The 12112-nt window shown below is 41.7% G+C and overlaps 1 protein-coding gene across 1 annotated transcript; it reads right to left on the minus strand.

Annotated features, from left to right (window-relative positions):
- Nucleotides 1–7128: 7128 nt before the first annotated feature.
- Nucleotides 7129–9114, minus strand: LOC119033280 (forkhead box protein G1-like). Its single transcript, XM_037123176.1, has one exon. It carries the CDS (start codon nt 8600–8602, stop codon nt 7358–7360), a length of 1245 nt encoding a protein of 414 aa, XP_036979071.1. The 5' UTR covers nt 8603–9114; the 3' UTR covers nt 7129–7357.
- Between the last annotated feature and the right edge of the window lie 2998 nt (nt 9115–12112).

Raw genomic sequence — 12112 nt, forward strand, 5'->3', positions numbered from 1 at the left:
AGTGTTAGTCAGTAAATAATGAAGGTTTTATTATCATTAAAAAGACTATATCACTGTTAATAATAGTGTAATCAACACATTTCTTGATTATAAGACATTTATAACATGAATTGAAGCCGTGTGAGTTTCTTAGAGTTGTTGCAAATTTAATGAGTTTAACTAATTGTTTCTTTATGTCACTGTAGAACCTTTTTCTTCCTTTATTAATGTTAAACTGAACATTATCTGGCATTTATTATTATTAACTGTTATAACTTTCCCCTCAGCAGCGTCTCCATCTGAAGCCTTATTAAGATGAATAAACTCTGTACAAGCATTTAACATTATTTACAGGATTATTCTTATTGGCTTTTTACCTTTGATACAAAGAGAAGAAAGTTAGAATACAGCAGTTTCTGTTTGTGCTTATAAAAGTTTAATAATCCAACAATAATCTGAACGCTCACAATCACGAGCTCCCGTCTGTTAGATCTGACTTCAGGTTCTGGAAGTGAGAACCTGCTGCTGTCCAATAGATTGTTCTGGTTCTGGACCGGCCTTCGATGGCTGTGACATCATTGGCTCAGGGACAAAATTACATCACTAGGTACCCTCCCCCCTCCTCCTCTCAGCCCCGCCCCTCTGGGCCGCCCCCGGCTGCCAAAACAAGTGAGCGGACTGAAGCGCTGCGCTGACCTAAATTCTCCCCGAGAGACTTCCTCTTAAAGCTGCAGAGACGCAGACTGAGCGAGACAGTCAGAGTCAGAGACAGACAGCGACGCAGACCGAGACCGAGAGACGAGATCGAGACTGAGAGACGGACGAGAAACCCAGAGAGAGACGAACACAGACGGACACCGAGCGACAACAGAGCAACAACAGGGGAGACGGAAAAGACACAAACTGAGACAGTAAAGACACAAACTGAGACAGTAAAGACACAAACTGAGACAGAAAAGACACAAAGTGAGACAGAAAACAGAACAAGACATGGACGGACAATAAAATGTTGACAGTTTACGTTCCTGCAAACCACAAAATGTGTCCGTGTCACATGAAGCATTAATGTTTAATGTTAACATCACGTTCAGCTTGCCTGTATTGTCAGCATGAAACCGCTGGATGTTTTTAAACAAGACGTCGAAATGTTTCACAGTGAAGTTTGCAAGTGTTTGAAACCAATATATGGCTATTGAGCGATAGACCACCGTGTGAATGGGGTATTTTGAATGAGACATCAGGACATTTTCCAGTTGTAGTGACAAAGTGTCTTAAGGACACTCACACACTCTGTAAGGACACTCACACACTCTGTAAGGACACTCACACACTCTGTAAGGACACTCACACACTCTGTAAGGACACTCACACTCTGTAATGACACTCACACTCTGTAAGGACACTCACACACTCTGTAAGGACACTCACACTCTGTAAGGACACTCACACACTCTGTAAGGACACTCACACACTCTGTAATGACACACACACTCTGTAAGGACACTCACACACTCTGTAAGGACACTCACACTCTGTAAGGACACTCACACACTCTGTAATGACACTCACACTCTGTAAGGACACTCACACTCTGTAAGGACACTCACACACTCTGTAAGGACACTCACACTCTGTAAGGACACTCACACACTCTGTAAGGACACTCACACTCTGTAAGGACACTCACACACTCTGTAAGGACACTCACACACTCTGTAAGGACACTCACACTCTGTAAGGACACTCACACACTCTGTAAGGACACTCACACTCTGTAAGGACACTCACACACTCTGTAAGGACACTCACACTCTGTAAGGACACTCACACTCTGTAAGGACACTCACACACTCTGTAATGACACTCACACTCTGTAAGGACACACACACTCTGTAAGGACACTCACACACTCTGTAAGGACACTCACACTCTGTAAGGACACTCACACACTCTGTAAGGACACTCACACTCTGTAAGGACACTCACACACTCTGTAAGGACACTCACACTCTGTAAGGACACTCACACTCTGTAAGGACACTCACACACTCTGTAAGGACACTCACACTCTGTAAGGACACTCACACACTCTGTAAGGACACTCACACACTCTGTAAGGACACTCACACACTCTGTAAGGACACTCACACTCTGTAAGGACACTCACACTCTGTAAGGACACTCACACACTCTGTAATGACACTCACACTCTGTAAGGACACTCACACTCTGTAAGGACACTCTCACACTCTGTAAGGACACTCACACTCTGTAAGGACACTCACACTCTGTAAGGACACTCCCTCACAGAGTTTAAACCCAGCGACTCGCCTCCTGTATGTTATTAGTGAAGAAGCCTCCTGGATGAGACGTGAAACGTCTTCAACAAACTGAAACACGTTCAGCTCTGATTCAGCACAGACGTTGAGAAGTTAAGAAATGTCGAGTTTCAACATGTCGTGCAGGAACATTGTTCTGCTGACTGGATCGGCCCGATCCAAGAAGAGAACCAGTCCAGAAAAAACCAGGGAGAAGTTTGCAGAGGCCACAATTATTTCAGTCTTTCACTTTGTGTCACTGCAGGATTTTTAAAATTGCCACAAAACCCTGTTTTGATGTTTGGATACCTCAGTGACCTCTATTATTTATTTATTTATTTATTTATTTATCTATTTATTTTCACTTTTTATAATAAATGATTGTCCAAGATGACCAGAAAGTTTATTTATTTATTTATTCATTTATTTATTTATTATACTGTAGCTTTGTTGCCACAAACACTTCGGGGCGTTTTTATTTTACTTTTAAACATTGTGTTTATTTTCCAACATACTGTAGTAATTACAAATAAATATATTATCAGAACATTAACGACTGAAGGATAATTAAAAAGACGTTGTGATGAATCCGAAATAAAGAAAAATTACACCATCAATGTTTTGATGGACGAAGTTTATGTCTAATGTTGGTGAATTTACCTTTAATACTGTCAAAACGCTGCGATATCTGATGAGTTACAACTGCTGAGAATTAAAGTCTCATCATAATGTGTTATAAGAATAATATGATGAATCTCATGAGAAACTAATACTGATATTGATGAATGTTGGTACCATTAATATTTCTCATCCACACTAACTGACACGTTTGTAACAATAATAATTATTTTTATCATGGTCGTCGTTGAATCAGACGTGTGAGATTAACTCTTCATGTTGATTCCTGCAGGAAACTAAAAAAACTCAAAGTGTCTGAATGTGACGAGGGGAAACAGAACGAAACTCATTTTATCAGCAGGAAGAACTTTGATTTATAATTTAACAAAACAGAATAATCTGATTTCTACTCTTGTGAGTGAAATATAATTCATAAACGTCCAAATTTACCAAATGTAAATGTCTTAAAATACTTAAAATCTGAAGACAAATATTAAACTGAGTCGAACACAAAAGTAAAAAAAATAAATTAATGTGAATAATCCTGAAAATATGTTTATGTAAATAATCTGTAATGCTGCAAGAAAAACAGTTTATAAGATTTAAAATTGATGCGTCAAATGTTAAATAATGGGGAAGAAATAATAATTCATAAAATAAAGCGGACAGTGATCAGAATCATCCTGAGGAGACAAAATAAAACCTGATTTTAAATTAATCATGTAAAAACTCTGATTATAAATTAAGAACTGAATAAAAAAAAACATTTGTGTTATTAAAACTCAACCAGCATAAAGTCACAAAATCATAGAAACAAATAAAAAACAAAAGCTCATGTAACTTTTTATTAAATACCAGAAGAGACGCCGTCACTAAAACAACACGTCTCTTCGTTATAACTCTAATCACACACTTTGTTTTCTTTCACATCATGAGGCAGAAACTCGTATTTCATCCTTTTTAATCAAGTTTAGTTCATCTGAAAAAAACCGACAGACAGACACCAACAGAAACAGACGGTACAGAAGTCGTACATGTGAACGCTAACGACAAGAGTGCAAAAAGGAAAAAAACAAAGAAAACAAAAACAAAAACCTCCAAAAACATTTTTATTTTTATTATTTTTTTTTACAAAAACCAAACATGAACATGGAGATTTTAAAAAGACAAACTGAGCCGCGATCAATAACCAATAATGTTCAACGTCTCAGCGATTAATGTCAGACTGTGTGTGTGTGTGTGTGTGTGTGTGTGTGTGTGTGTGTGTGTGTGTGTGTCAGAGGTTAAATAAGTTTTTCTTGCACTGTAAAAAATAAAGAGGGGAGGGGGAGAAATCAGCCAATCAGCAGCTTCGTGTCTGATGTTTGAACACGAGGAAATTATTTCATCATTCGACTCAGATGAAATGAATCCGTCCTGCAGTTTGTTCACAGTCGTTATTGATGTTTGTTTGTTTGTTTCTGACTGAACGGTAATGAAACGTGCTGATGATCAATATATTTATCAGTTGTTGAGCTTCAGCGTCTGTAATCTCTCCTCGTCGTCTCTCTGCAGCTTCATGTGTGTTTTTATTTTGAAGGCATCGTTAGTTTGATCCGTTCATGTCTCAGCTCAGATGCTGACCTGAGATCTGTGTGCAGGCCGATCGATATCGCAGCGATCGATACTGCGATCGTCCAGCGCTTCTTTTAACGCACTTCGTTCTGACGCTCTGTAAACCATCGACGAGCTGAATGATCTTTATTGTTTCTACCATTTAAACTAAATAAGAAAAAACTTGACGTCAGCGTTTGAATTCAGATCAGTCGTTTCTGATCGACCTGCAGGAAACATCAACCTCAGAGTTAAAATCATGATTTAATCAGTTTCAGAGGAGAAGAATTCGTCTGCAGGTGTTTTATGATCGACGGACGTTTGGACGCCATTTTAACGTCAGAGCATCACAAACACTGTGCAGCTGTGAGCGAGCGAGCCGAGCGTTCACATCAACTATATTAATTAAAGGTAATAAAACAAACTGTGTGTCAACGAACCAACGACGTAGAACGAGTTCAACAGGATGAAATGAAAGTGTGTTTTTTATTCAGCCGTTGAAATAATCGATGGCTCAAACCTGCATATCGAACCTTTAACCAGCACGACGCTGTCGACCTCAGATACAGCATCACAAATTCAAAATGGCGGACGGAAGAGGAGCTGCACACGGCGGCGATTTATTCTCAGAGAAACAAACGAGATTCAGAAAGACTTTCACGTTCTCGTCGACTCGTTTCTTCTGTCTGTTTGACTTTAAATCAGGACGTAAAGATTTCAGTAATTTAATTAAAGCGTCTTCACACTTTTATCTGAGTATCGGCCCGACAGGACCGTCGGACCGCTCGGTTTTATTTAGCTGAGAAATATTGTTTCACTCTTTTGTTTGTTTGTTTGTTTGTTTGTTTGTTTTCTGAGAATAAAAATATTTCAACAGTTGATTCAGAAACTTCAAAATAAAACAACTCATATGTGAAAGAAAAAGAAAAAGATTTCGTTTTTAAATTTTTTTTTTTTACATGTTTAAAAATAAAAAACAAACATTAAAAAATATTATTTATAATAGTTTTAATAATTGGTGCATGAAAGTTAAATTCTGCCGCGTGTTTTAAACAACTTATGTTAATAGTCTGTCTTTAATTTCTGATTTTATTGTTAAAGACGAGTCGATATTTAAAAAGTGCAGAGTTAAATCTAAAGTTTGGACAGAATAAAGTTTAAAACGTTTCTTTTCGTTTTCGTCTCGTCGGTGTTTCGGTTTCATCGTCTCGTCGGTATCGATCCGCCTGCTGACGTCACTGAAGCTGCCGCAGTTTAACTCCAAACAAATTCAATTAAAAATAGTTTTTAAATGTATAAAAAGATTTACAGTTTTTTATGTATCACTGCAGCTGAAAACCTCGTATCTCCACTCCTGCTGTTGGTATACAAAATAAAAGTATTTGTCGTCCGATTAAAATGGAGTCCCACCAGAATAAGAGGAGGAGGAGGAGGAGGAGGAGGAGGAGGAGGAAGAGGAGGAAGGCCGTGAGGCTGCTGAAAGCTCCGGTGAAGATGTTCACTGGTTTTATTTATTAGAAGATTCGTTTATTTTGTATTTAACTGCAAGTTTGGATCTTGGAGATACGAGTTTTGCACCTGACAGCGTGCGTGTGTGTGCGTGCGTGCGTGTGCGTGCTGCGGGGCCTCGTGAGCGTGTTGGAGCCCCGCACGCTGACAGAGGCCTCCGTCCTCCGCCGGTCCCCCTGCGGAGCTCCACCCGGGACACGAGGGCCCCTCAGCGGGGCGGAGACAGACGACACGTCGGTCTGATGCTGCTGGAGGATTTTTACTCGATCATGTTTTTTGTTTGTTTGTTTGTTTTTTTAATCAATTAACAGATTGTCTGTCTGCGCGGAGCTTTTACGCACATGCGCAGGAGGTTTTACGCTCATAGAGGGGCCCTGCTGCACACACACACACACACACACACACACACACACACAGTCTGGATGAACATAAAAACATAAAGAAATTAAAACAAACTGGTTCAGCTGCGATGTTTTTGCATAATTTTACACATGAAGAGTTCTGATCCAAAAACTGTTGTATCCGTTTGTTTGTTTGTTTGTTTGTTTGTTTGTTTGTTTACTTGCTGCTCGACGTGCTCGAGACGAATCTGATTTATTTTGGATATCGATGTTTTTGGACAGAAACTCTTCTTTTATCATTATTATTATTATTATTCACATCATCTTCATCATCTTCATCATGAGGCCTGTCCGGGGTCAAACCTGAGTAGATATGATTGTAGGCTTATTTTTCCTGTAGATCCCCTGATTGATTGATTGATTGACTGATTAATTAATTGATTGTTTCTGCTGATTTTAAGGCTTCGTTTAGTTTTTTTTTAAAGTTTTTTTTTCTTCCTCTGTAATAAAAAAGAGAAAAGAAAAAGTTCTGATTGTCTCATAAATAATTACTAACCTGTCTAATTCTTCTTATTGATCCTCATCGACACATAGAATTTAAATACATCGAACAATAAATACAAAACATAAATAAAAGACTCAAAGAAAGTACTGAAAATCTTTGTACAAGATATAAATAGCTTGAAATATTCTTAAAGAGTTTGTTACCTTTGGCAAGTCTAGTTTACAGTTGTACAACCCGCGGGTAACGAACTTTGTCCCTTTTTCAATAGAATGCAACAGAACCTCAGAACAGAACCGGCCCGTCGCTCTGCGGGCAGAATATGGCCAAAAAGTTTCACTTCATATATATATTTATATATATATTTTTGCGCTCCTTGTTTGATATTTACCACTTTTTTTGTTCTTTTTTTTTTAATTTGCCCTTAAACTTGACGTCTCTTGTGCGTCCTCGTCCCGGTGCCACCCGCTGAGAGGTGATGGGGGAGGAGGGGGAGATCAGTTTAGGAACGCGTTCGGAGTCACCCTCTTTTGATGGGACAGCACCCCGGGGAACCCCGCGGACACGCCCGGGGAGAAGGCCTGTAGGGAGCTGTTTCTGAGGGAGTCCGACAGCAGGGACTGCGGGGAGCTGCTGGTCGCCAGGCCGCCGAACCCCGCTGCGCCCTGCTGGAGGTGCGGCGGCGGATGCGGTCCTCCACCCGGCGGCCCCGGCGGCCCCGAAGCAGCGTGTTGGGTCCCTGAGACAAAATATCCGGCAGTCTGACCGGAGAGCAGCCCGACCGGAGACGTGCTCATCCCGTAACTGTTCGTCAAGCCCAGCGCTCCCGCGGCCGAGCCGCCCAGGATGGAGCGCCCCAGGTCCCCGTTACTCAGCTGCTCCACGGCGGGCAGCAACGACCCGTAGCCCGCCGCCTGGTTCAAAAAGCCGGGTGAGGATCCGTTGTAGTGCGGGTGGTGGTGGTGGTGATGGTGCAGGGACAGAAACGGAGAGATCTGCCAGTACAGCGGGTTGTTCGCCCGCTCGTTAATCCCCAAGCCGAGAGGAGCGAAGCGCAGCCCGCGCTTCATCGCCAGTTTGCCGCGGGAGGTGGCGGAGCGCCGGCGGAGCTTCCCGGTCGTCCCCCCGATGAAAACATCGTCGCTGCTCGGGTCCAGCATCCAGTAGTTCCCCTTGCCCGGGTCGTCGTAGTGCCGCGGCACCTTCACGAAGCACTTATTGAGACTGAGGTTGTGCCGGATGGAGTTCTGCCAGCCCTGCTTGTGCTCCCGGTAGTACGGGAAGTTCTTCATGATGAACTCGTAGATGCCGTTCAGCGTGAGCCGCTTCTCGGGGCTCTGCCGGATCGCCATCATGATCAGCGCGTTGTAGCTGAACGGAGGTTTGTCATACTTTCCGTTTTTCCCGCTGTTGTTCCCGTTGGTGTTCTGCTCCGGTGTGGCCTTTGCGCCGTCCCCTCCTCCGCCTCCCCCTCCGCCCTCCTCCTCCTCGTCCCCCTGCTCCTCTTTGCCCGGTTTCTCCGGGTCCAGAGCCGCGGACATGGAGTCCACCTCCGGCGGGTCAAGCGACTTCTCAGAGTCGGAGCCCGGGGAAGGAGAGAGGCTCCCGGGGATGCCGATGATCGCGGCGGCGGCGGCAGCAGCGACGGAGTCCGATCTGTCGCACTTGGAGGGCAGCAGGAGGCTCTTGATGCTGAAGGAGGAGGACCGGTGGACGGTCGGCGGGTCTTTTACATCCTCCATGCCCGGTGAACGAGGAATAAATAATAATAATAAAAAAACAACAAACAACAATCAACTCCAAGCCCGTCCACCTCCGGTACCCGGACTGGAAACAGGAGAGAGACAGAGAGGAGAGAGAGAAAGGAGGGTCAGGATGAGAGAGGCATGGATGGAGGAGAGAGAGAGAGAGAGAGAGAGAGAGAGAGAGAGAGAGAGAGAGCGTGGCTTCAGTGTGGAGAAATTAGTAATTAAGGAGGTTCCGACTGGCGGCTACATCACGCGGAGGAGGAGCTTCTCCAACTTGGTGGTTTTGTCCCACAGATCCTCTCCGCGGCTCTCCGTCTCCACACTGACGACCTCTCACGTCCCCAGCAGCTCAAACATCTCCGCTCTCTCTCTTTCTCCCTCTCTCTCCGTGTGTGTGTGTGTGTGTGTCGGTATTTACGCGCACGCACCTGCGTGAAAATCCCCCCGATGATCCAGAGCCTGTGCGTAAAAGCGCACGTCCGTCTGTATGTCTGGCTCGGCTCCGTGTGTGTGCGCGCCTGTGCGTAAAAGCGCGCAGGGGCAGTTCCGCCTCCTCCGCTTTTGTTTTCTCAACGACTGTAATAGTTCGAATTCATGTCGGCAAACACAGCGCGTGCACAATCGGTGTGCGTTCATGTGTGCGTGGGGAGGAGGAGCGCGGGGGAGGAGGAGGGGGAGGAGGAGGGGGGGGGGGGGGACCGAGCGCGCCGCTATTGTCTACTAATAAAAATCACTGTGCCGGGAAGGAAACACACACACACACACACACACACACACACACACACACACACACACACACACACAGGTCGGACGCTGTGACCTGAGCGCCTCCTGTCGGCCGCAATCAGAACTGCAGCACAATAAACCTGTTTGTGCTCCGGCTGCTGTAAACCTTCTAATAAAAACAACTACAATAACAATAATAACATTAATAATTATAACAATAATCAAGGTTAATTAAAGTTATGATAACAGTTACTTCACCTCGTTTGTAACATTTTACTTCTCTGAGTTTTCTGATTCTGTTTAAAGTCACATAATTCTTCTGAATCTTTATTTTAAATTCAATCATGTTAATTATGTTTAAATATGAACTGTAATATAATCTATAATCTGTTTTGTGGTTCTTTAAAGAACTTCAACTGTGACTCTAGTTTAATGAGGAATTTTTGTTTCTGGTCTGAAAGAGTAAAAAAAGTTAACAAATATAAACTTAGAGGATTAAATTATAATAACCTTGGATGATGATGATGATGATATTATTATTGTTATTATTATTATTATTATTATTATTATTATTATTATTTTATCATTATTATCATCCTTCTGGATGTTTTACAGACACAGTTAAATAAAGTTTTTTTTTAATTAAGAAATACAATTAAAGTGAAAAACAATTATTTCAGTTTCTCATCAAACATTATTTGCAGCTGAAGATTTTTGGGGGAATTTTGACATTTTTTGTTTCTTCCTTTCGTTCCATCAAATAAATCTGAATTTCCCAAAATTTATCCAGACACACTGAACATGGTTTTGGATATTTGGGAGAAAAAGTAAATAAATGTATTAATAAATACATGAATGAATGAATGAATAAATAAATAAATAAAAGGGTTAATGAGACACTGGAGGCCTGCAGCTGTTCTCCTGGTTGAATTAAATACTGAATATAATCCACATTCTGAAAGTTTTAATCTGTTTTATTCTTTCCGAAATCTTTTTTATTTTTAAATCAAACTCATATTTTCTCTTAAACTCACTGCAAACTTTTCTGTCATCAGCAGGAAGTCAAGAGGAGCTCGTGCTGCAGGCCTCATCATCATCATCATCATCATCATCATCATCATCATCATCATCATCACCATCATCATCACCATCATGTGCTCCTTCCTCAGTCTTATCAGAACAGTCGCTCTTTCTCCTCCTCGGTTCAGGAATCAACTGTTCGGCCCGGCCCACCTGCAGTGAACACAGGTGAGAGGAAACAACGTGAGAGAAGAAAAGTATCGGGAAAAATCTCCTACAGGAGGAGGAAGGTCAGTGGACTGTTTAACTGTGTGTGTGTGTGTGTGTGTGTGTGTGTGTGTGTGTGTGTGTGTGTGTGTGTGTTTTAAACCCAGTTGAACAGCTGCTGGAGAACTGAGAGCTGTTCACATGTACGGCGGACCAAACCTGACAAAACTAAAGTAAATACATTTTAAAATATTAATTAAATAACTTGATCAGTAATGCACCAAAATACATTTAAAAACGATAATTTAATATTTATTTTTGATAATTTAATTCTCTTTGTATATTTTAATTTTCCATAAATGTACTCTAGATGTTTATAAATGTGTCAATCTACTATTAAAAATGTTTTTGTAATGGGGCAGAAACACAAAAAAATGAAAGAGAAGAGCAAATAATTAATTAAAATTAATATCTATGTATATTAATACATTTTAAAAAACAAATATCAGTGTACATTTTATATTTGAATCATCACCTTTAGCTCATTTAATGGTGTATTAATTTATTTACTGTATTTAATTATTAACATTATTTATTTCAGGCAGTGTTTCGTAAAACATCAGCAGATTTGAGTTTAGTTAAACTTTAATGACATGTTGTATTTTAAAAGCTTGTCATATTTTCTCTTGTGTAAATTCTTCATCTTGAAAGTAACTAAAGTATTCAGAGTAATGTAATGGAGTAGAAAGTACAGTACTGCAGTCTGTAGTACAGAACCTGAGTAAATGTACATTCCTGTAGTAATCTGACTTCAAATGTAACCTCCAGTTAAACACACGAGTTTCAGAACATATTGATTATGAACCAGAACAAAGACCCGTCTCAGGATCGGGTCGGACAGCAGCACCGACTGCTGCCTTAAAGTCGTCGTCTAAGTTTTCTTTAACTGAACTGAACTTGAGGAAACGAGCTGGACGATCCTCCAGATGTGAAGCTGAAACGCTCCGTGTATCAGTTAACACGTATTGATCGCTTCCTTATGGGTCGAACGAGAGCGGATTCTGACGTGAGCGTCTCGTCTCTCTTGTTGAAGCTGCTGGACGTCAGATTTCTTTGTTTAAGACTCAGGTCAGATTTTTCTGCGACAGTTCAAAAGACGCGACCGTACGAACGTTAGCTAACCGCTAACAGAGCAGCGGGAGCTAACGTCAGTGTGGAGATGGAGTCTGCTAACGACGACGAGCTTCCAACACAGCGAGAAGTACGACAGAGAACATTAAGACATTTATACAAATAACCACGATTTAAAGTGTTTTTTAGAAGATTCATCTTGTGTGTTTTGTTTAAATCATATACTGAAGCGTCTCTGACACAATGCATGCTGGGAAGTCTGCTGACAGCTTGTTTAAAAACAGTTTTCACTTCCTCCTCCCACTGTTTCCCTGTGGTGTTAGTGTTAGCATCGCGGCTACCGTTAGCAGTTCTGCTTCCGGTCCAAATCAAAAACCAGCAGTCTGATGAAGAAAGTCTGATCTCAGGTCTGTGAACGCT

This window comes from Acanthopagrus latus, chromosome 15, assembly GCF_904848185.1.
Source record: "Acanthopagrus latus isolate v.2019 chromosome 15, fAcaLat1.1, whole genome shotgun sequence".
Lineage (NCBI taxonomy): Eukaryota > Metazoa > Chordata > Actinopteri > Spariformes > Sparidae > Acanthopagrus > Acanthopagrus latus.